The 24,226-nt window shown below is 39.4% G+C and overlaps 3 protein-coding genes across 4 annotated transcripts; 2 read left to right on the top strand and 1 right to left on the bottom strand.

Annotated features, from left to right (window-relative positions):
• Positions 1-186: 186 nt before the first annotated feature.
• On the bottom strand, positions 187-7,606 carry slc5a8l (solute carrier family 5 member 8, like). Of its 2 annotated transcripts, XM_030418845.1 has the most exons (16): positions 7,496-7,606; positions 6,900-7,154; positions 6,544-6,609; positions 6,287-6,338; positions 5,903-5,970; positions 5,492-5,646; positions 5,077-5,217; positions 4,849-4,978; positions 4,320-4,408; positions 3,916-4,028; positions 2,539-2,606; positions 2,338-2,424; positions 2,047-2,225; positions 1,403-1,512; positions 1,189-1,274; positions 187-1,075 (listed from the first exon to the last, which is right to left on the bottom strand). In XM_030418845.1, the coding sequence occupies exons 2-16, from the start codon at positions 7,095-7,097 to the stop codon at positions 965-967; spliced, it is 1,653 nt and encodes a 550-aa protein (XP_030274705.1). In that variant the 5' UTR covers positions 7,098-7,154; positions 7,496-7,606; the 3' UTR covers positions 187-964. The 2 variants fall into 2 exon arrangements, with proteins under 2 accessions (XP_030274705.1, XP_030274704.1); XM_030418844.1 differs by having other exon boundaries at positions 6,900-7,606.
• Positions 7,607-9,290: 1,684 nt separating this feature from the next.
• On the top strand, positions 9,291-11,161 carry tshba (thyroid stimulating hormone subunit beta a). Its single transcript, XM_030419026.1, has 3 exons — positions 9,291-9,404; positions 9,505-9,705; positions 10,547-11,161. The coding sequence occupies exons 2-3, from the start codon at positions 9,544-9,546 to the stop codon at positions 10,823-10,825; spliced, it is 441 nt and encodes a 146-aa protein (XP_030274886.1). The 5' UTR covers positions 9,291-9,404; positions 9,505-9,543; the 3' UTR covers positions 10,826-11,161.
• A 5,502-nt stretch (positions 11,162-16,663) lies between these two features.
• Positions 16,664-22,431, top strand: slc25a55a (solute carrier family 25 member 55a). The gene is made up of 10 exons (XM_030419426.1): positions 16,664-16,795; positions 17,447-17,552; positions 18,340-18,465; positions 18,878-18,933; positions 20,343-20,433; positions 20,528-20,646; positions 20,755-20,950; positions 21,443-21,597; positions 21,697-21,772; positions 21,870-22,431. The coding sequence occupies exons 2-10, from the start codon at positions 17,533-17,535 to the stop codon at positions 22,027-22,029; spliced, it is 999 nt and encodes a 332-aa protein (XP_030275286.1). The 5' UTR covers positions 16,664-16,795; positions 17,447-17,532; the 3' UTR covers positions 22,030-22,431.
• The last annotated feature ends 1,795 nt before the right edge of the window (positions 22,432-24,226 follow it).

Genomic DNA, 24,226 nt, shown 5'->3' with positions numbered 1-24,226 from the left:
CTGTCTTCCTGCCTCTCCCTTGCTCAGCTCAAATAAATTTTATAGCCCTGAGTAGAAGAGAACTGCGTTGCCAAATTATTAACTTGGCTGTAAATTTGTCTTTCCTGGAGCCCTGTATTCTCTCTCACTGACATTTTAGGGTCATACACTGAAGGTCAAATTGTGTGTTTTCAGTCAGAAGTGTAAAACTTTGTACAAAATATTTATTAACAAGTAAAATTTGTCAGTACTTCATACAGGTAGTTCATGAAAAGTGTACAAATTCCATATAAAACAACAAGGAAATACAAATAGAAATAAACTAACATTCCAGAGTGCCTGTCTGTGTTAGCATGAAATTTTTAAAAAATGAACGTGACAGTGTTCAGGTAGAGAATATAGAGACAGCAGTCGCAATCAGGGAGAACAATTGAACAAAGAGCAGTAAAAGTTGGTACGTCACTGCTAGACAGGAAATAGGAGGATCAGCTCAATCAGTGTGGAGCAGAAGATGTGGTGTTATTTTAAATGTCTTTTACCCCATTGTTCTGAGGTAAACTACAACAACTTAAACATCCTGATCTAATTAAAGCTCTATACCACCAGATGTCGATGACATTTTCCTACTATATATATATATATAAGTTGTTTTTGCTGTTGTTTAAGCACAACAGTTGAGGAGCAACATAAAAAGACAAGCTGTGGAATTTGAATGACATTCTTTTAAAGTTCTGTTTTAGTTTGACACTCTATTTAACAAGTTGTCAAGTTGTCCCTAATGTGAAATCAGAATGATTTTGAAACTTAATTTCAGCACCATATTCAAAACACATAATTCATATCAACATAAATAGGCACATACATAAAATTAAATTGTGTTTGCAAATCAAATGCACCACAGGAATGTAGCAGCACAACAATTGTGGCTTGTCATTTATAAAATAATAATAATCACTGGAAAGAACCGTGAGTTAATGTAGTAGTTTTACAGTTTTGTGCCCATTTCAACATTTTTACTCGTGTCAAAGTCTGCAAACGCTGGGTTGTCAACTTCCATGTGAAATTGTCCTGCATCTTTTTCTGTGGCGTCAGATTCCTGCAGAGATCATTTAGCAAACTGTTAATAACCTGACAGAATATTGTGTAGCTTGTTAAGTAATGCATCCTCACAATATTACTGAATATCCAATCAAGGGATCAGTCTCTTACCTCTGATTTACTACACCAGCTGAAGCAGATCAGGTCACTCATCTTCACCAATAGATCAGGGTTAATTTTTTCTTGCTTGCATCCACCTAAAATGAAATCGACACCTATTCTCATAACCGTTTTATAGCAGATTTGGATGATAATATTCAACATTTCAAACATACAAGTATCGATATGCCTTTGTAGTGAAAGTAGAGGTTAGATAAAGTCTGACCTGTGATTGAGCTCACTAGCAGGCCGGACACGATTGTTGTCAATGTTCCCAGGAGAGCAAAGTAGACGTAGGACAGAGAGTACCAGCTGTCTGCCAGAGCTGGTCTGAAACTGACGCACAGAGGAAATCGATGTAACAGTCATCCTCCCTTCTTTCTACACTTGTCACATAAACAGGGTTGTAACTTATTTCTGATGAAATGCTGTATGAAATAGAGACAAATAGAGATTATCTTTATCATCGATTAATGTGGAGATTATTGTCTCGATTAATTCTAAGGTTACATTTTGTTTTGCCCAAGCAAAAGTCCAAACACCAAAGATATCCAGTTTACAGTTACATCATATGCAAAATCTCACATCTTTGCTTAAGAAAAGAGACTTAGAAAATGTATATAATATCAAAGTACTCTGGGATTCATTATATATTGATCGACCAATCATATGAAATCTATTCTGAGAATTTGTCCCATTTTGTGATGAGTTGGCCGGTTGAAGGAAATCTTTTGAGGACAGTTTAAAGCCTTAAATCATATCTGTGCTTTGTCTTTATTTACTAACTCTTCACTTACTGAAATGCAGATAAATATTCATATTCTTTATGGAACTTTATTGATGTATTTTTGTGTGTGTTATATGACTCACTCAGGCTGTGGGGTCAGAGTTACTGGAGTGGTCCATGGAGCTTGTGTTGTGTTGTGTGCGCACCCTGCAGTGGTGAGTGGGAGAGGATTTGTCTTTTCAGCTGTTGGTGGGTAGATCTGGGCTCCAATCCCCACCCACAGAGTCAACACTAGACCGATGATCATTCCCACAAGGCCTCCCTGCAAAGTAAACTGCGGTCAACTACTTCCTCGATGTGAGACATTTGTAAAGTTTTTTTTGTGTAGTGAGGTGCAGTCATGCAAGTGAATGTTCCAGACAGGAAGTACCTACTATTGAGTTTGGTGTGCGGAACAGCATGCCTAATAGGTACAGACCAAGAAGAGGCCCACTGATCATGCCAAATATGGACAGAGCTGCCTGAAAACAGAAAACCGTGCAAAGGCTTGTAATTGTTAATACTCAACACATGGTGGTGCTATAGAGCAATAAATGGCTGCATTAGTGACAGTGCATGGTGTTGGAGAGGTTTACCTGCAAGACACTTCCCATCAGTGAAGCAACTCCAGCCATCCCAATGCACACAGCACCAAAGAATACACCTAGGTGACAATAATTTTAAAACCTGTATTATTGAAATAAAAGAAAGGATCTAATCACAACTTTCTAGGACGATCATTGGTACAAAGTCTGAGGTAGATGAGCTAATACAAAATGTTTTCTAAAATGAACACACATTTACATTTTCTTTTACAAAGATGCAACTGAAGTCTGAGTTTTTATCAGCTGATTTGGGGATTTGAAGTTGATGCATGTTGTTTGTCCAGGGTATCTGAACATCTGAAGCATTTAATTATTTTTTCTCAAAATGGAAAGTATAAGAAACACTCATTTCATCTATAAAAGTTTTGTAATGTGTAAAAGTCCTTAAAGAACAGCAAGAAAAGAAGCATGTTTTTGCATTTGATTGTGGCTTTCAGGAGACGACTGATTAACTAAAAGTGGGGTTTTTGCATCAGTGTAATGCGGGTGCAGGAGGCTTTCCAGGTCCACGTTATTTGATCAGTAGTAATTCCTGTCATCTGCTCATGAGAAGAACTGAATGCAGGTTATGTAATCCCTACTGATTTTTCCTATTGGAGGTGTTAAAAAGAGTTGTCCTGAAATGAACTTTGTGAATCCTGCAGAAACTGTTTTCTAACCATTTCCCTCCCATAAGTGACAGCTCTTATCAACACCTCCAGCTGCACTGGAATGAACAGGAGCATTGTGACTGTTTTGGATTCAGTGTCTGTGCTGAATTAAGAAAAACGGTGTCTTTGCTGCAGCTCTTCTCAAATGACAGCGAAGCCACACCCTCGATCTTACCCTGCCAAAAGAAGATTAGACTATAGTTCCTACATGTTCCTGCTTGTCCAGGTTTTTCAAGGTAAATCCATCTGATGAAAGACTCGAGATTATTGTAGCATCAGCCACTGTTTGTTCACTGTTTCCTGTGAAGTCTGTTTTTGGAAACTGTTCACAAGTAATGGTTTTAATATTTCTCTGAATAAATAAGATTGTCTTTGTTTACAGCTTTCAGTCCATCTATCTCTCCCCACATTGAATCATGTTGTAACCTCGGACATGAGAACAGTAAACGCTTTTTTATTACCAGCTAAGAATAACAAGATAGTGGTTATCTTGGAGTCTACTGGTACCCTGTGAACTGATACTGTAGTATGCATTATCACCAGAATGTACTGCAGACTTAGACTAATTTAGACTTAGTGTTCTTTCTAATTTATAAAATGTCTTTATAAATGAGAAGATTTTAAAAGAATTCTTCAAAGCTGTTGTCAGCCACTCTTAACTTGTGCTTCATTATGCTTTTGTGATCCCTGCTCATTTGTTGGCTACTGTGGAACTTACTCAAGCCCATGTTCATCCAGTACACCTGTTTCTCAGTGAGGTTTTTGAACACTGGTAGAATAAAGTCTTCCACGGTGACAGCAACTAGGGCGTTAATGCTGGAAGACACCGTGCTGGAAAAAAAAAAAAGAACAGAAAGGCTGATTCATTATAAAAGCAGATTATATTACAGATAAGGTTAGTCTCAGGTAGCGTGTAGATAGTGACTTCTCATAAACAACTTGCTCAATCTTCAGTGGAACAGTCATGTGGACTTTTTTGCAGGAAGCAACTTAATCGAGGTAATGCCAGCTCATACTTCCTGTAGCATCGTGTCTTATCCATCTGAGCATTTCCTTATCTACACAACATTTCTGACTGGTGTGAAAACAATCCATTTTTTCTTTGTTTGTGTCAGGCCTCACCTTAGCGTACCACTGTAGGCAGCTGCCACAAACAAGCCAGGTATTCCAGGGTAAGCTGCCAGAATATCCATCACAAGGTAGGGCAGCAGCTGGTTTATAAATATAAAGCATTATTTACTGTCAGTGCTTTGTTACATTACAAACAGCATGACCAGACCTGCAAACATTCTGTGTTTTCCCGGGTTTCTCCCATACTTCAAGGCCGTCTCCAAGCACGCTCCTATTTTGTTGTGACTCTGAGGAAATGTTTGTAATTTGCATGGCCCTCAAACTTTATTGTGAGATTTTTACAATAGGTTACGTATTTCTGACCTCACCCAAGTTGCCAGATTGTCTATAAAGGTTAATCTGCACACAGAATTTTACAGACAGACCGTTTAACTTAGCATCAGCTGCTAGAGCAGGAAGGCGTTCCACCCATATCCAACCCCACCCTAAAAACATCCTTATTTCGAAACCCAAATATTGGCAGGTATGAGCATGCCATCATTGTGATGATTGAGTGGACGACAGTTGCAGCTGTAATCACCTGGTCCGGGGTGCTAACATCACCGTTTGAAAGTGGATCACAGTTCTTGTAGATGGAGAACATGGTGAGGCCAGAAAACACAGCCAGACTCACAGTTAGCCACAAGCCAACCATGTTCACGTACAGAGACCTGGGGGATGTAAAAAAAAAAAAAAAGACTTGTCAGTGCATGAACCTTCGCTCGCTGCCAATAGTTCACTGTTTGCATTGCACTGCAGGAACGCTCACATCTTGGCATGGCCCAAGGTTTTGCAGGAGATGTAGCGCTGCACCTGGGATTGGTTTATTGAATAGATAGAGGTCCACATCACGCTGCCGCCGATTACAATCGTCCAGAAAGTGTGTCGCTTCAGAGGATCTGGGTCAAAACTGTGACAGAAGTCATGAAAGAAGGGCAATGAAAAGGCATAATTGAGATTCAGTTTTTCTTAATTAATGTGAGCATTAGAACAGATTTTTACATACTTGGATTCAGGAGCAAGTAAGTGTTACAGAAAACAATTAAGAGAAAGTTGATCAAATTTGTGTAACTGGGGGTATAAAGTAATTTCTGTCATCCAGATGGCCACATTCTTTTGGTCTCATAACCATCTTAAAACAAGCAAATAAATACTATCAGCCACAAGTCTACTTGTGTACTCACTCAAATGCCTCTAGTCGGCCTCCTTTCCTTGCGTCCTCCCAAATGTTTGTCAGGCCTCCCTGTATCACAGCTCCTCGAGCTATAACAGCCACAAAACCTGCTAGCATGATCACCATCTGCATCACGTCTGTCCAGATTACTGCTTTCAGACCGCCCTGAAACAACAGCCATGTCAGGGCCAGCCTATCAAGTCTTTCCAGTGTTGCGATAGCTGTTTTGTTCAAATGTGTACAATTAATGTAAACATTCTCATGCAGACCATTTGCCTTTGTGCAGGTCAGACCGCACAATTAAATAGTTTGATGATACTAAATTGTAAAATAATGAACCGGTCTGCTGATGATTTAACAGTTTTAGATACAATCAAACTTGTATGATCATACGGGACATTATGATACAGGTGGTACCAACCAAAGTGCAGTAGACGATGCACACTGCTCCTGTAGCCACCAGCACTCCCCATAGATTAAGTCCTGTGACTGAGTGATAAAAAAATGTTTCCATCATGAGTCATAAACAAAATAATCCTATTGAGACATGTGACCATTTTAGTAACTTCAAGCCGAAGTCACCATAACCTCTCTGATCCATCCTGGTAATTTTGCATGTTGTTGTCTCTGTGTTTTTTAGAGTGGACCTGTGTTTATGATAAACATCACAGAAAACTCTGGTATCCAGGAAACAGTAGATTATATTCTTAAGATTAGACAGCAGCACAAAGTTGCATTCTGACAATGCCATCATGCAAAGTAGTTTTTATTCATAATTGTACGAAAAGCCAAAATATATACATACTTTGATTTAGTGCAAGAGCTGGAGCATAGATGACCAAACCAGTGTAGAGAGCCTGAGAAAGGAGGCCACCATTAGCTGATTAGTTGGAAAATAAACAGGCATGTGATTGTTATCAATCTTAGAGAAAAAGACAGGTGCTGTTAAATATGGATGTTTGTTCCATTCTTAATTGTTTTCGTACTTTAGTTTTTAATTATCTAAATACAAAAAGGGACTGAATATTCATCTTGATTTCAGGAAAAAGTATTTTTAGTTACCGTCTGAACGATGTACATTGATGTCCCAATTATGCGAATCGGCCGACTGAAGCGCAATTCCAGGTACTTGAAATGAAAAGGAAACATGGTCAGACATCATTAAAATGGTGTTTTATCCATGCATCCAGATTCGTGTTTTTCTTACTAGTTTTAACTGAAATATCTGCCCACGTTTCAGGGAAAATACTTGTATAGCAGTTTCATTACATACACGTTTCAATAGCCATGGTCAGGTTTTATATAGCCCTCCAATAAAACATGTTAACTTTATTGATATTTCCACGGTAATTTCCTGCTTCATGTCGGCCAGCCTTTGTACCAATACAATAATTTCAAAGTATGTGACATTTCCCTACCTCATAGGCACTGGTGATCCCCAGTCTGTAGAACACTGGGACAAAGACCTCAGCGGTGATGGCAGACATGATGGCGTAGGAGAAGCCGAAGAGCCAGAAGGCAGCTCCGAACTGGTAGGCCTCGGCAGGTGTGCCGATGACTGTGATGCCAGACATGAAGCTGGCAGTGAGCGACATGGCAACCGGCACAGCTGTCATTTGCCGTCCACCCAGCAAGAACTCGGCGCTGCTCGTCTCTTTCCGGCCCCTGATGGCCTGGAAGAGGCCAATGCCAGCCGCAGCCAAAATAACTCCAGCGAACACCACATAATCCCACACAGAGAAAGTGTCCACTGGACCACCTGTACCAGTCATGGTTAGTTTAACAGCTTTTCTAACACTTATGTTTGAACTGTCAACTGAGGAGTTCTGTTTTATGCAATCTGGCTAATGTTTGATTTTCTTCCCTCGAAATGATCCTGAAATTGTCATTTAGACCGACAGAAAGAACAAAAATGCACACAATCAGCAAAGCAAACGCGTTTCAGTGTATTTTAGACTCTCCTGTTAGAGGAATGAAAATCAGCCACACTCGGATTAAACATTTCCCTTCAAACCTTGAACAAAGAATTGAAAAATCCAAAGAGTTCAGCGCTTTAGTCCTTTTTTGTGTTATCAAATCCAGCTATCAGTCGCTCTGGCTGATAGACGGTAGTACATCAAATGCAAGCAACAGGCGTCTGGTCCGCTCGGATGTCTTCAGGAGACTATAAAGTTGAGTTAACTTTAGTTAATGATCTATCAAGGATACAAAGTACTGAAGTCAGCCAGAATTTCATTGATTGTAAAAGGTGGTGATCCTTTGGTGTGTCTCAGCTTCGTGTTGATCTGATGCTTTATTCTGAAAAAGTGACACATCCACGAGCTCTCTTTATAATATCTCATGTCACTCGGTAGTTATGAGGAAATTCAGGAGTCGGGGCAGGTCTCTGCTCTGGCTATTACATCCTTTCTAATGTGTCAGACAATCAAATGTGATTACTATTGTTTTAAATCTGTATATTTGCTTATCAATCCTGTGATGCGAACTCCAAAATATGTAGGTGTCAGGAGGGAAATGTGTCTGCAGTAAAAAAATAGTGCAGATAACAAAAAAAATTTAGGAGTAAGCCCTTTGCAGGGACCTTATCTGATTACAACAGATATTAAGTGGTAACATGTTCAAATTTCTATTCTAATTAAGACAGATTTTATGGTTGATTTCATTCAAGTCACTCTTGATGAGAGCATCAGTCTCAGTAAATTCTACCAAAGTTAATGTAAAATGGCACTTAGTGTTAATGTTTATAATGTTAAGTAAGAGTTTAGCAAAGGACCGAGGCACTAAAATGGACATTGAACTTACATTGGACTGTTTATGTTTTTCACTTCATTGATGGCTTTAGTCACTACTGGAAAAGGACAACACACGTGAGCCTGATAGCTGTTTGCATTATCCAAGATGAATGTTATTAAACAAAGACTTCAATTCAGTAAGAGGTGCTGGGATTGAAACAAAATAGAAGAAAATCAGTCACTGTGAGAAAGCCCAATTTATGACATGGCAACTGGAATGCCGAGAATCCCTTTTGAATTGTAAATCAAGAGGAAATAGACACAGTGAGGACATGTGCTTCACGAATATGACTTAATGTGTCAGAGAGACTCTGACTATCTTCTGCAATCATTAAACAAATATATATATAAGAAAATCCGGCAGTGTTTGGATGAAAACACTCCTCACTGATTTTTGAGTCAAGGCATTGCCTTGTCAGTAGCATGAAATGTATCTGTGTAAGTGTATCTGAAGTATTTGCTGTTAGGAGATAAATGCTGATGTCTGTTACAGCAGTTTGTATTTTACTTACTATGCTAGCAGATTAGACAAAACCTGACCTGAATGTTTTCTGCTCATGTTCAGTCAGTCCATGTCCGGACAGTGACAACTTGTGAATTGACTTGTGCACATTGCTGAATGGTGTAGATATTTGTAACGCATAATACACATCTCAGCATTCAGAAGGTACCTAGAAATGTTTTGCTTTTGCGCATTTTGTTCCGTTAATTTTTTACTCGAATGAGAACCAGATTATGTTTGTTTTTGAAAAGGAAGACTAAGTCCTGGTTTGACCATTTCTTTATAAATTATACATTTTTTTCAAGCAGCCATGAAGCTTCTGAGACATTTTGTGACATCTAGTGGACACTGTTTTGGACTAATTTGGACAGAATCAGATAGAGCTGCACAGAAGGTTTTAGCTTGTGTGGAATCCGTTGCGTCAGTTTCCTTGGTTACCGTTACTTTGTTAATGAAGGAAATCATTAATTCATGTAATCCACATAATGGAGTAAAAGTTCAGTTCTTCCTTTTTCGTCACAGATAGAAGATAACGGCTCGTTTGTATAAAGATGGATTATATAATCTTCATATAAATACTGTTCAGCGGGACGTTCAGACTCAGACAGGCACCGGCATCTCCTGAGCAGGTGACTCACATTCAGAGAGAGACAAACAACATGAAAGATTCCAAACGTTCTGTTATCTGCTTGTTAATTTGTCTTTTTTTTTATCTTTCTTCCCATGCAGGTCCCAAATTGCTTGGAAAAAAAATAACACTAGCTGAACATGGAGACTGCGGTGTTCAGCTGCTGGCTCCTTTTTCTGCTCTTCAGTCCAGCTGTTCCCATGTGTTTACCCACTGACTTCACCCTGTATGTGGACAGGCCAGAGTGTGACTTCTGTGTGGCCATCAACACGACCATCTGCATGGGATTCTGCTACTCGAGGGTATGTGCAGTATGTCCTTCAAGGTGAAGAATGGTATCGCCAGTCATTCATTCTAATGGTGGTAAAGGCACCTTGAAATAGTGACAGACAGGGAGCGAAATCATGTTAAAGTTTATGCCATTGCCATCGTGTGAATCAATGTTTAGTCACCTTTTTTGTCCCCAGAAAACTGTATTGGTGAAAAAATATTGGCAGTTTATCATAACCAAACAGTGTAAATGGAAGGTACAAATCAAATTCTATTAAACAAAACAAAATATAGAGACTGAATTCTAAAATATTCACAAAAATGAAGTTCTAACATTTGATTGCATTTCATCTTTGACTGTATTGTGAAAATTTGTAAATTTATGAAATCATGAAGGAAAAGAGTTAAACAGATGAAAGCTATCTTTTGAAAAATGTGCAGTTCTGAATTTTTAAAAATTCCTGTTACAATAAAATCATGACATTTACAACAAAGTTAAATGGGCTCTTTGTAAGAATCTTCGTATTGGCTATACGTGGGCAGATTGTAACATGATGTAAAAAACTTCTTCCAGGTAGATTAATTGGTTTAAGATGTTTAATGCTGCTGGACTGTGGATTAATCTGTGAAGGACTCGGGCTGGATTTTTCCACGACAGTTCATGTTCATGTTCTCCAGTGCCTCTCTCCACTCCTCTATCAGAGACCAACAGTGGCTAACTATAATTAAGAAATTAATTCTGCTAATATGAAGTAACGACCAGCCTTAAACACAACACAGAAGTTCCACAGACCCCCTTTTTTTTCAGATGACAATAAGTGCCCTAAAGAAAGTGTAATGTTAATTTATGTGCTTGTGTGGTGTGGTGAGCAGGACAGCAACATGAGGGACATACTCGGCCCCCGCTTCCTTATCCAGAGAGGCTGTACTTATGACAAAGTGGAATACCGCACAGCCGTGCTGCCCGGCTGTCCCATCAACGCCGACCCTGTCTTCACCTACCCCGTGGCCCTCAGCTGCCACTGTGGGGCCTGCAGGACTGACAGCGATGAATGCGCACACAGGGCCGGCGCGAACGGAGCTCGGTGTACCAAACCAGTCAGACGTCTCTACCCGTATCCCGACCAGAGCAACTACATGATCCCGTTCTGATCTTCCTGTTGTTAGCGCTTTTATCTTGCTGTCCTTCCTTTTTCTTTTTTTCCCCCTTAAATTACCAGGTGGAAACTGCATGATTCATCAATGTTTTGGGAGCAGACATACGTCATCCTTCAGCTTGTGATGGAGACACTGATGTCTGTCCAGTCTGTGTTATCTCTTGTACCAGCCTGTTTTATTGTGCCTTTGTTGCCCAACTCAGGTGATCCTGCTGGGTATTTTCATTAGCGTCATTATTAATCCCACTGTACACTCATGTGTGTGTGACTTATCATGTTTACTGTGGAAGGGATACTCTGAATTCAATTAAAGCTGAAGCCTCGAAATAGCTCTCCGACTAAGCTGCACTTGACTTAATCACATCCTGTGCCTGTGACCGTGGCTTTCTGTTTACTCCATAACAAACACCAGGCCGTGACGCTCCACAATGTCACCTCGAGGTACTATCTTTGCCACAGGAGTCATTCAGGAAGGCACGTGATTGTTGACACAACTTTTTTTTTTAAATGGATTATCAGTGAGGATGTTGAAACCACAAAGATCAGCGCATAAACACACCCAGAGAGGATCACCAAACGCTAAATTTACGGTGTGTGTCTGTAGCTGAGTCATATTATCTCAGCCCAAGTAGAGTTTATGTGTGTAGTTTCCCATCCACAAAGGGAATTTTGGAAGACAGCTGGAACTTATTAATAGCCCGGCGGTTCAGAGTGGGAGTATGTATAAGTCCGTCACGTGGAGCTCTTTGACATCTCATCTACTTGTCTTATATTTAGTCACGTGAATATTACAGCCTTCTTCTGACAGTGACGTTTTCCTCGGTGTGGATAAAAAATAAACAGTTGCTATTAAAGAATTTTCATCAAAATAGAGTTGAAATTAAATATAACTGAGAGCCCGCGAAACATCACACAGGCAGAGACAGTCATAATTTCATGAGTTATCAGGAGTAATCTTCATCTGGATCTCTTCCCCTTTCAAGTTATACCTCTGCTACTGACGCCTGACACAGTTTATGAAATTACACAACTTGAGGCAACCTGGAGGGTGGTATGTGAGGGTATGGACCGAAAACCAGTCTGTAAATTGCTGATTCACTGTAACCCAGGGGGAGCTTGTACAAGTTATGACAACCCGACACTGTGTTTAACCTTGCAGACAGTCAGCTGACAACATGGTGGAGTATTACATCTACTTGTAGATTTGTAGTCTTTTTGTTGTCCTGATCATTTCTTATCTAATGATTTTTTTTACTTTCTAATCTCATATGTCCGGCTTTTAATCATAAATTTGACTTTGTCACATAATTTTGACTATTATATCATAATTATTACCTGGGATTTTTTTTTTTTCATCAAGCTTATTTTGTCATCTTCCTCCTTTTTTTCTCCTGCAGAAATAAGCTTCCATAGTACGTAATTGTTTAAACTTAGTTCCTTTATAAGAAATATTTTTTGTACTTCATGTAGATGATTCAGAAGAAGACTTTGTTCTGTCTGTCATATTTATCAGATTTAACACATATATCTGTGTTGAGCTGTATTTTCACATAAATGTTAAAAAAAATCTGTCCAATACAAATGAGTCGTACATCCACAGAAATGGAGGGTTAGTTATGCTTTATACACAGACAGCTTGAGCTGATTTGACTACACAATCAGGTACAATGGTCTGAATTGCCCGGCTGAAACTCCCTGTGTGGGAGTGTTTTGAAAACCCTAATGCTCCTAATGGATAAAGCAGTGGATGAAATGGAATTTGCTTCCGTCAGCACTCCAGAGAGAATCAGCTACATGCCCCCCACATACCGAACACTCTTTCATTCAGACAAACCACACACTTTTGTTTGTGTTGTGTTTGTCCAACCGGAAAAAATGTGGGAAATGTTGCCGCTGTGTTGGCGGCTCCAGGGACGGCAGTGTTGATCAGCCAGTAGGTTGAAACCAGCTGAAATATAGCAAATTACTGGACAGATTGAGGTTAAATTCAGTGCAGACATATGTAAATCCTACAGACTTTGTTGGGGTCATCCCCTGATTACCTGATCCCTGATTTGTCTTTTATTCAAAGAAAACTGGATGACAAGATGTTTGCCAATCAGACAAACGCTTAAATACAATAGAGTATGATCAAAACAACCCGGGAACATATGGATAGGATAGTTATGTAAGTAGGAGATGCTGACTCTATGCAAAGCTGCAAACATGACTTGTAGATCATTCTGTTAGACAGCCCTCCTGTTACACAACCTTCCAGTGTCAAGTCATGTATTAACAGTAAAAGACAGGCCGTGAGCCGCTGGAATGTGTCTATAGATTCAGTGCCGTACCTCAGATGATCCACTTTCAGTGCCAACAAAAAGCCTTCTTGTCTTGTCATGCCCCTGGTAATTTTCCACAGTATGCAGCCTCTACTTGAGCACCCGCATTTGAAACCTATCCTGTAGGTCTTTCTAAACCCAGGAAAAGTCCCTTTGAGTAATTCAATAGGGTCCTTTTTGTTCCTGCTTTAACAAGAGATAGACCATGTTTGTTTACTTAGCTACCTGGGGTGAATTCACTGATACCTCTTCCATTTAAACCTGTCTCATATATACACAGTTGAACGCAACCACACCTGGGAACAATCAAAAATAATGTGTACCTTCCATTGAGGGCATTTCAACAAGGGGTAATTGGAGGGGTAAGAACTCCCCGACTCCACCTACATTTATCCTGTTGAAAGATGGTAGTTAGAAACCAGGGCCAGCTGATGGTGTAAGAAGTGTTCACATACTTGCCAACTGCACAATTAAATATAATAATTAAATATACTCCTTAGTCCTGCATTTGAAACCTCAATTTAGTAGAATCTTGGAAGCATTGTCAGCAAAAATGAAGATAAAGACACTAAAACTCAAATTACTCTTAATGCAGGAAAATGCCTCTGATCAAATTGATGTATCTAATAGTTTTTTAAAAGATTACACAACTTGAAGCAACTTTGAGGGTGGTATGTGAGTGTATGGACTGAAAACCAGTTGCAAATGCAAAATGCTGAATCACTATAACCCAGGGGGAGCTTGTACAAGTTATGAAAACCCGACACTCTGTTTAACCTTGCAGACAGTCAGATGACTGCACTAGTAGAGTATTATATCCACTTGTAGATTTGTAGTCCTTTTGTTGTCCTGATTATCTCTAATCTAATAATCTTTACTTTCTAATCTCATATGTCTGGGGGGGGGGGGGTTGGCATATATTTGTTTTAATCACATAATTTTTACTTTTATTTTCCCTGCAGAAACAAGCTTCCATAGTGTTAAACTGTTAAAACAGAGTTAATTTTATGAGAAATACTTTTTGTACCTGTTTATATCTTCATGTATAAAATTCAGTAGAAGCCTTTTTTCAAACCATCTGCAAAGGGCTGTCATATGTATCAGATTTAACACATATGTCTGTATTGAGATGTATTTTCTCGTGAATGTTCAAAAAAATGTGCCCGACACAAATGAGTTACACATCCACATACATGGAGGGTTAGTTATGCTTTACACACAAACAGTTGAGCTGGTGTTTGTTTACTTAGTTACCAGAGTTACCTTCACCTGAGGGTTAGGGTCTTTCTAAATCCAGGAAAAGTATCTTTGAGTAATTCAATAGGGTATCAGGTATCAATATCAGGAAAATGGCCCCGATCAGATTGACGTATCTAATAGTTTTCTGTGTGTTTACAGAGCTACAAGTTGGAGGAGCAGCAGCTGTCTGTTCACCTAAACCTGGCTTGGTGAGTCCACTGAAAAACACGCTTTCTCTGATCTGAAAAAAACCTGCAGATCCTGTGGTCAAGGCTGTGAGGAGGAGGAGGACAAACAGGGCCAAACTGGAATTTGACAACAATGGTTGGAGTGTTTTTCAAGGCTGCTGCTAGAGTCCTAGAAAAACTCACCGACTGACATCTTTTGCATCAGTTTTGTGTGTGTGTGTGCCAACTAAATCCTTCTGCACATACAACTGCAATAAACCTTGGTTTGCAGCTTTGTTAGGCCAAGAATGAGACCTACTGAAGTGGAGACAGAATTCTGTGCAGCCGTGCCAGAAACCCCGTCAAGGAGATTTAGATTAGCAAAGAAAGACGACACCCAGAAAATGAAAAACAGGTTTTTGACCCCGCTTCAGTGTCAGAAGGAATCAAATAGGGCCTTTCTGCCACTGGCATGTTTGGCAACGCCGAGATGACACATGCCACACTGATTTGCATTTCCATTACCGGTTTAGACGACACTTTAATCATATAACAGGGAAAAAGAGTGTTTACAGCCTCTCCTTCAACCACTTATCAAGACAAGCATGTCATAAGTTAAAGACACACGTGGAGAAGCAAAACCCTGATGCACTGAGCTGAAGCGCCGGGTCATACCAGGTCAAGGCCAGCAAGCCCCCCGTCCCCCCCGCAGTGTAATGGCACTCCAACTGGCCAACGCCCTGAATGTGTTGTACTGCAGGCTTGATAAGCTAAAACTCACACCCTCACCTGCTCCGACACATGAAAACAACTGCATAATTTGAGACAGCACAATTGGTCATCGGCCTCATCCAGGTTGGGGTCTTGTCTGACTTATACTTCCTGTGCCATCTCAGGATGGTCAGCCTTTCTCAGGAGCTGCTGATTCAGTTCTTCACTGCAATAATCCAGTGTGTTCTCTGTTCATCCATCGCTGGATCACACACCACAGAGGACAGCGTATATTGTACATCATGAACATCCATTCATTATTTATTCCTTGGCACTGTTATTTATTTCTTTGTATTGTTGACACCTTACAGAACATTTTACATGTATATAGATTTATTTATGTTTTTGGCCAATGTTGTCTTCTACATTATATATTTCTAAACACCTTTGCACTTTATAGTCGTGTTAATTGTCCTTGTTCATAGCTGCCATTGCTACTCCTGTGTTAGTGCATTAAGGGCAATGACAAAAAAACGTGTCAAATGTTTTTTGTTTGCACGCCTACTTGGCCATTAAAGCTGATTCTGATATTTTATAAAGTGATGATGTGTTTCTATGTGAAATCTTAATCTGTAAAGTAACCAGTAACTTTGGCTGATAAATGTTGAGGAATATCAATATAGTATTTCACCCAGAAATTTTGTGGAGAAGAAGTACAATGTACTTGTGAAAATTAAAATACCTCACAGTTGTAGGCTCCTTCAGTGTATTTGTGTATTTAGTAAGTATTTAGTGACTTAGTACTACTACAACCAACCTGTAAGTAGAATAGATCCTAATGGTGTAGCCAGCAAGCTTAGCAGAGTGATCCTAATGTCATTATGATCTTAGCCAGTAGATGTGTAATGGGACCAAGACCATCCTAATCTCAAAATCCATTTGGGAAATGACGCTCTGACCCCTAAACCCACCTTGCGATAACCACTCCAAAGGTATGTCTAGCCTTAAACATATACACAGCTAATCTTGAACTTTTATAATATCAAAATCCATTTGGGAAATGACGCTCTGACCCCTAAACCCACCTTGCGATAACCTCTCCAAGGGTATGTCTAGCCTTAAACATATACACAGCTAATCTTTAACTTTTATAATATTAAGATAGTTTCAAAGAATGTTCCTCAATGGAGGGTTTCCTCAAACTTAACGCTCTTGAGAATTGCTCTGCCCTCCACAATCTTCTGGACTGCAAGATTGGTCGGCCAGTTTGATTGATCAGTCTACCCTCCAATGAAGCCAGGGGCAGGACAATTCAGCCAATCAGTTCCGAGTATGTAAGTTAGCTGATCGGTGATTGGTCGTACTTCAACGATGGTTCAGACATGGCTGAGTACGCCCCGCCCCCACCCTTAAATTTCAATGGAAATTTCCAGTCCGTCTACTCACAGAGGAATCGGCGAAGAGAGCAGAGGGGGACTATCAACGGCTCGAAACAAGCATACAAAAGAACTACAAGACAATACTTTGGTAAGTACAATGTTTAAATGCATGCTTAAGTAACATAGTACGCGTGTTAAAGTCACGAAGTTGTCCGCCATAGCTAGCTTGTTCGCTTTTAGGGACGGTATTGTTCTGAATGAGCATCCTAGCTAACGCTGCCCGCTAACCTTATGTGTGAAAGTGAGAGTAGTGTTACGAGAAATGGCTCTTTGTAAATTGTTTCTGCTCTTTAATCCTAAATATTTAACCAAACCTGCTTGCAGTGAAGTTTACTCGATGTTTCTAAGCAGAACATTTTATTTGCATCATATTTGCATTTAAAGAAAAAAAAAAAACTTAAGCTCTTTCTCATCATCTTACGATCTGCATTGATGCTATTTTATATAATTTAAAAAGTTCACTCCACTGCCTGCACGCCGACGATTCTTAGAAATTCAGATAGATAAGTGTCATTATCAAGAATGTATGAAAGGCGGTAATGCCCATGTATGGTTTTCCGGTATGTAATAGGACACGCCCACCGGTTGTACGACTCATATTACAACTACAGGAGCTGTGACATCACAGTCACATGACCCGGTGTGGTGTGTAGATAAGCCAGAGCCTCGGAGCTGCAGCAGGATAAACTCTGCAAACCTGTAACTGAGCTCAAAGTGACTTCCGCTTTGTCTCGTATAGGACTTTATTCATTGATTTGACTGAAGAGCACTTGGACCTACATCACTACTTTTACACTTCTACCTTCATCGGAATTCAAAGTCATCATGTCTCAGCAACAGATTAGGTAAGTCTTAATTCATTTTCTTTCTGTTTTTCTTTTGATTTATTTATTTTTGATCTCAAGATGAATAATTGAGAGAGTAACTGGTTGGATGGAGGACTGAAAAAACAAAAAGTTATTTACAGCCATAGTTGATCCATTTTTAAAAGGGCACTGTGTAGATTTGGAGAAGAAAAATTCAAACTAAGAATGTCAACATTTATGACATTAACAGAGTAATTAAACAAGCTGTTCTGAGAGGAAAATATGTTCCTTGAAGCTAGAGAGGTGGCAGAGTCCATCAAATATATATATTTTTAAAAATAAGTCAATGATTATCTTTCTCTTCTGATTAAAATGTCTCCCCTAAAACTATACAGTACACCTTTTTAACAGCTGACATTTTAACGTTACAATAATAACTGTAACTAAGTGTTTGTTCTGTATGTACATTATTGTTTACAATAACTGCTGTCAATCAACAAAGTTTTTAAAACCATTTGGTCTGATCTTATATAGTAGAACAATTTCATTCACGGTTTGAAATATGTCCACCATTGATTCAAATAGTCCAAAGTGTTGTCACAGCCCAGAGGTGTTGAATTGTTTTAATGTTATTAAACAAAGAACTGGCAACTCCATTTTAATTTCAACCCCTTATTAAAGGTCTTTTCTTATTTCACATTTTTACAGTTAAGGATTCATTACCATATTTATGATCTCTGATGTTTTGTTTTCCAATTTGAGAAGCGCTATATAAATGAAATGCACTGTTGTGTGTTGACATTCTTTTTTTGTCCTCTCCTTTCAGCCTCCCAGCCAAGCTCATTAATGGCGGCATTGCTGGCATTGTTGGGGTCACTTGTGTCTTTCCCATTGACCTGGCAAAGACCCGGTTGCAGAACCAGAGACAAGGTCAGCAGGTCTACAAGAGCATGTAAGTATTTTTAGCCACTGCTGTCTTGCATGACAACACGCTTATTTCCAAATCTTGTCTACATCCACGTATAATCCAGTACTATTACTACTAATCCTGCAATGACACACGCTGGGCGTCAGGATGGACGCATAGAGAACATTCCTGGCGTGATAGACAATGGTGACTTCATCCTCTTCATTCCTCTCCAATGAGTTGATCCTAATGCCTCTGAAGTCTTTGAGGAGTGGAAATGTACTGCTCTATTTACCTCTCCCCTTCTGTGTTTGCTTAGAGCAGGCACCATTACTGTCATTGTGATAAATAATTTATTTAAATTTATAAAGCTTCTGTAAAAAAGAATAAAACATGTTTCAGTCAACAATCTTCAATAATTCGTACCACTGATATTTTCCTCTTTCTTGTTTTGTAGGATGGACTGCCTTGTCAAGACAGTTCGATCAGAGGGTTACTTTGGAATGTACAGAGGTAAGATTCACGCTTCTGAATATTATTAACCAATAGGCTAGAACGTGTAGGAAATGAATAGTTGTAGTAGATCCTTCTAATGGTGAGGCTGAACATTGATTAAATGTTTATAACTGGGTACAATTCAGATAGTGTATTTTCGAGTGCATGGGTTGCTTGATTTATACAAGAACATGGCCATAAGAGGAAGTTAGTTACAAAAGAAAGGTGGCCAAACATGGTTTTGCAGTTTTCAAGGTCCAATTTATTAAGAAACTTGATTTTCGAATCTCATTCCCAACTCGCCAAATACATTGTGGGGTATCAGCTGACCCGTCCCAAAATCCCAAAGCAATAGATTTTGAAGAGTTGGAAACGAGAAACAAAAAATCTTTCTTACTTACTTTCTTCCAAAATGGACCTTTTTTTTTTTTTTTAAGATCCAGTGTTTTTTAGTGGCATCCATGCAGTAAAACACATGTCCTGTTTTTTTTTAAGATTAAGTTGTATTGATGTGATATAGAAAAGGAAAAGTGAAATCTTGTGGTCATAGTTTATATATGAGGAAAATCGAGACCTTTTACTCTGGGTCTCTGTTTGTGTGAGGAATGCTGTTTGTTTGCATCTGTGTTTTTCATATTACAGACTTGGGTCCCCCTGGGATATTGAAGGCTAGCCGATAAGGCGCAGCCACGCTGGAGGCAAATCATTAAATGGTTCTTACAATATTGCTCTATTTAAAACTATAGGCACAATTTTTTGTTTTGCCATCTATTTGTTCTGTTATTTGACTACTTGTTAATAACTACTTGGCTGTCTCCTCACTGTCCTGTCAACTTGTAGATCCTCATTTCTTCTATGAATTGTGTCCTGGCAGACTTTGGTGGATCTTAAAAACTGATGTGAAATAAACTTTAATTCACTACAGATTGATTTTTAAGCTTGCCCAAATTCTGCAGACAGTGTACACAGTGGAGGATTAGGTCTGTCCTTTCACTAACACCTCTTCATTTCTCTTGTCTGTTGTGGTCATTAACCTACTTACTGACTTGGAGCCTTTCAATAGACACAGATTTCCTTTCTTCAAGTTCTCTCCGCACAATGTGGGCCCTGTTATCATAAACCGTCTCATTCGATGTTTGCATCTTCTTCTGTATTCATTACCCTCCTCGTTTGTTCTCTTGTCTTGTGTTTGGCTTGTTTCTCATTTTCTTCATGATGCTTTTTAATGTTGAAGTCTTGAAGTAATCCCCCTCAATTGTCATGACTGAAGCTACTTTAAATTGTGCATTTGTCTTGTCTGTGTGTAGATTAGCTATACAAATGGACTTTCTAATATTGTAATGATAGTTGTGGGGAATGTTATTGTGTGTTATGAATGAAAACATGATTGCGACTTCAGCGCTAACTGTGTGCTTGTTTGTCCTCAGGTGCTGCTGTAAATCTGACCCTGGTCACTCCTGAGAAGGCAATCAAGCTGGCTGCCAATGACTTCTTCAGGCATCAGTTCGCTAAGGATGGGTAAGCAAAATTCAACTCATGAAAATAGTATCTTCCGAAAATACAGCATCCCGTAAATTGTTTGTTAATTTCTTTTTTTTTTATCTGTTAACAGAAAGGGTCTGACGGTGTTCAGAGAGATGTTGGCAGGTTGTGGTGCAGGCATGTGCCAGGTGATTGTCACCACCCCGATGGAAATGCTCAAGATTCAGCTCCAGGATGCAGGCAGACTCGGTGAGAAAATACAAAATTAATTCAGAATATTATCTTTCTGAGCATTAGACCATAATAATATGTATGCAAGAAGCAGCAATTTTATTTTTTTGTCATTTGTTTTCACAGCTGTCCAGCAGCAAAAACCAGTCATGATGTCTCCCACTAAGCTTGTGGCCACCAACACCGTGCTCAGCCGCTCCTACAACTCTGGCATGGTGGTCTCAGCACCGCGAGCTGTTTCTGCCACCCAAATCGCAAAGGAGCTCCTCCAAACGCAGGGCATCCAGGGGCTCTACAAAGGCCTGGGGGCGACACTGATGAGGTAAAATTCTTATTCTCAGATGAGGAGGAACTAGGGCTGCATGATACTGGGGGGGAAAAAAAAAACTGACATTGCAATGCGTTTGTCACAGTAGGTGGAGGTCATCGTTGTTGCAATCACCTAGTGGCAGGAAGACGAGTTATTATTTCTTATCATCATCATTGTTTTCCGCATTATGACCTCTAACAAAAAAATGTTTTTCATATGGGCCACCATATAAGCAGATAGCCAGATATCTCATCGGCCAACACCATCCTGTATTATCAGCCCATATCAGTCTGGCTCTAGTTAATATTTATCAAGTGAATCCTAACGTTCACCTTGAAAACATATCTACATGTCTGTCATTGCATGTCCTGCAATGTGACTATTGTTCATGCACACAATATGTAAAGCAGCCCTAAGAGGAACCATGTTGACTTGTTAGACGAGTTGCTTCTGTATCAGGTTTTCTGAATCTGTCTGAATCATCTTGTTGTTTTTTACTTTCAGGGACGTGCCCTTCTCCATCGTCTACTTCCCGTTGTTCGCCAACCTGAACCGTCTAGGTCAACCCAGTCCCGGGGAGTCGTCACCCTTCTATTGGGCTTTCCTGTCAGGCTGTGCTGCAGGATCTACTGCTGCTGTGGCTGTTAATCCCTGTGATGGTGAGTTTGAGAGTCATTTTGTGATGTCTTAATTAGTAACGTCTTTGTAATGTTTCTGAACTCATACCTAATGTGTTTCTTTTTTTCCTTTTTATCCAGTGGTGAAGACTAGACTGCAGTCCCTGAACAAAGGAGCCAACGAGGAGGCTTACAATGGAGTTATGGATTGTGTGAGGTAAGTCATTGATTGTAACACAACCACCTTTATCTTTTTTGTCCTTTTTTTTTATGTGCATGTGTTTAAATAAACGTATCCCCCTGGTTTTCCGCAGTAAAATAATGAGGAAGGAGGGACCGTCGGCCTTCCTGAAAGGTGCTGGCTGCCGAGCTCTGGTCATCGCTCCTCTGTTCGGCATTGCACAGGTTATGTACTTCGCTGGAATTGGTGAATACATCGTTGACAACTCACCTCTGAGCCTCCTGTCGCCATGAGCATATCGACTAGCTATGCACGGGACCTTTCCGAGCGTCAGTGGTGGAACGACTGGCAGCTACTGTATGAACCATCAGTTTACAAGTCTTGTCTGACTGAGTCGGAAAGACTTCAGGGTGTGAAGAGACCTAAGATTTCATCTTCTGTGTGGTCTGACAGCTGTGTTGCACTTAAATCACTTTTGTGACTTATTATTCAGTGGGCTGTGGCCAACGTTTGCACTTGAAGCTGTTAGCCTTACTGGACTGCGGGGGACTCAGAGTTGCAGTGTTTATTCTTTCTTTGTCCCCAGCAGTCCTGTTGTTTCCCTCTGTGAGGGAGGGGAGCTCACTCCATCGAAGAGACAGATCTATTTTTTGTGTTTCTCATGCAATCACCTTTCATATTCGTCTGTATGTGTATGCTAAATTCATTTTTAATTGAATGAACAGCAGCAGCTTGCAGGGCTTTGTATGTTTTTTCTCCTTTTCAGTCTGTCTCATGTTACAAAAGGCTTAAAATAGGAGATGCAAAGGGCCCAATTAACACCATTTATTGCAAAGGGATTTTTTTCTATTTATATATTATTTTTTACACATTTCAGCAATAACTGTCAGTGTTTATATGAGTGATCATGAATCTTCCTACTAACATGGGACCATAAACATGCCAAACCTTCAAAGTGTCCTGCTACATACTTGATATTCGCCCTACAGTTGTTTGGTTGTTGGCAAAAAATGGTATCTTAATATCTGCAAAAACTTGAGATGCATCCATGCACATTATATATGTATGTGTTTTGTTTAACCTCGGTTGATACATTTAAATATGCAGACCTACTACTTCACTAAAAATAATAAAAATAATAATTAAGGTTCATGCCTTTAAAAAGATCAGATTGACATTGATCTGTGAAGAAACGAGGCTCCTGGCCAAGAAAACAGCATTATTACTGTGACTGTGAGCATGTGAAACATTACTGTTACTATATATTTTTTTGTGATGGCTTTTTGTACATACCATTAAACATACATTAAAATTTTGCAATGCATTCCTTCTGTGTTCATGGATTTATTGACTGTATGTCCGTGCAAAAATTGGGGAAACAAGTATCAGTTTATATGAAGAGGACGAACAAAATAAAAACTGCATGAAGCTCTTCTTATACAATCCATTAAAGACAGCAGTCATAATTAACAAAATACATGTTATGAACTTGCAGATAGAGATTCCACTTTACCTGTAAAATGATCATAATCAATTATGCATTCATTTGCAGATCACATCACACCAATGTTGCAGCGTGTAAAGATGAGTAGTCTGTTAGTTTCCCCCTGGAGCTCAATAACGTCTGATTTTAGTCACTTAATATTCATCATCATATATTTGTTTATTATGTTTTATATTATTAGTCTGAAACTGCAAAGCTATTAGTCACTGTTATTATGAAATACATGTGGTGGAACAAAAACAATGTTCCCATTTCATATGGGGTTATGAAGTAGTTGCAGAAAACATAGTTGTAAAAAGTACCCAGAAGTCGTCATACTTAAAGTAAAAGTACTGGAATTGTAAAGTACCAGGGAATGGAAATATTCAAGTAACGTACAAGTACTTCAAAAATGTACTTAAGTAGAGTTCTTGAGTTGTTTCCCACCACTCGAAGACCTTTTCTCTGTGTAGTGGAAATCTGCTCAGTAGTTTTTTGTGTAATCCTGCTGACAAACTGACAAACGGACAAACGACACGTGCGGGTGAAAACACTTCTCAGCTGAGCTAATAAAGACTTCTATTCTGTTAATATTCTGTAACCACGCCCATGTACACATGACAACACTTAACGAGTCTCACATAAACATCGCTGTGATCTTCAGAGAAAGCTCGTAGCATCAGCAACTTCTTTAGAATCGCACTTTTATAGACTTGCTCTTACGCGAAGCCCTTAGTTATCTTTCTGGATTTGAATCCTTTTACCGCTCTTAGTCTAATTATCTTTTTTACTGCCCATAATCTTCTTATCTGTTCTTAATCCCTCTGATGTGACGTCGTCTTCTTATCATCCGTTATTGACTTTCTTCTTTAACTTATCTTTACTTTTGCATTACTCCCCTCCCCCCCTTCCTTTTTCTGTGATTTTGCCTGTTTTTTCCCTTTTATTCCTTTTACTTGTAGTTAATCATAATGAACATTTTCTGTTCGGCCCTCTTGTTTAAACTC

This window comes from Sparus aurata, chromosome 6, assembly GCF_900880675.1.
Source record: "Sparus aurata chromosome 6, fSpaAur1.1, whole genome shotgun sequence".
NCBI classification, from domain to species: Eukaryota; Metazoa; Chordata; class Actinopteri; order Spariformes; family Sparidae; genus Sparus; species Sparus aurata.
Note: the sequence above shows the minus strand (reverse complement) of the source record. Positions and strands in the feature narration are given on the sequence as shown.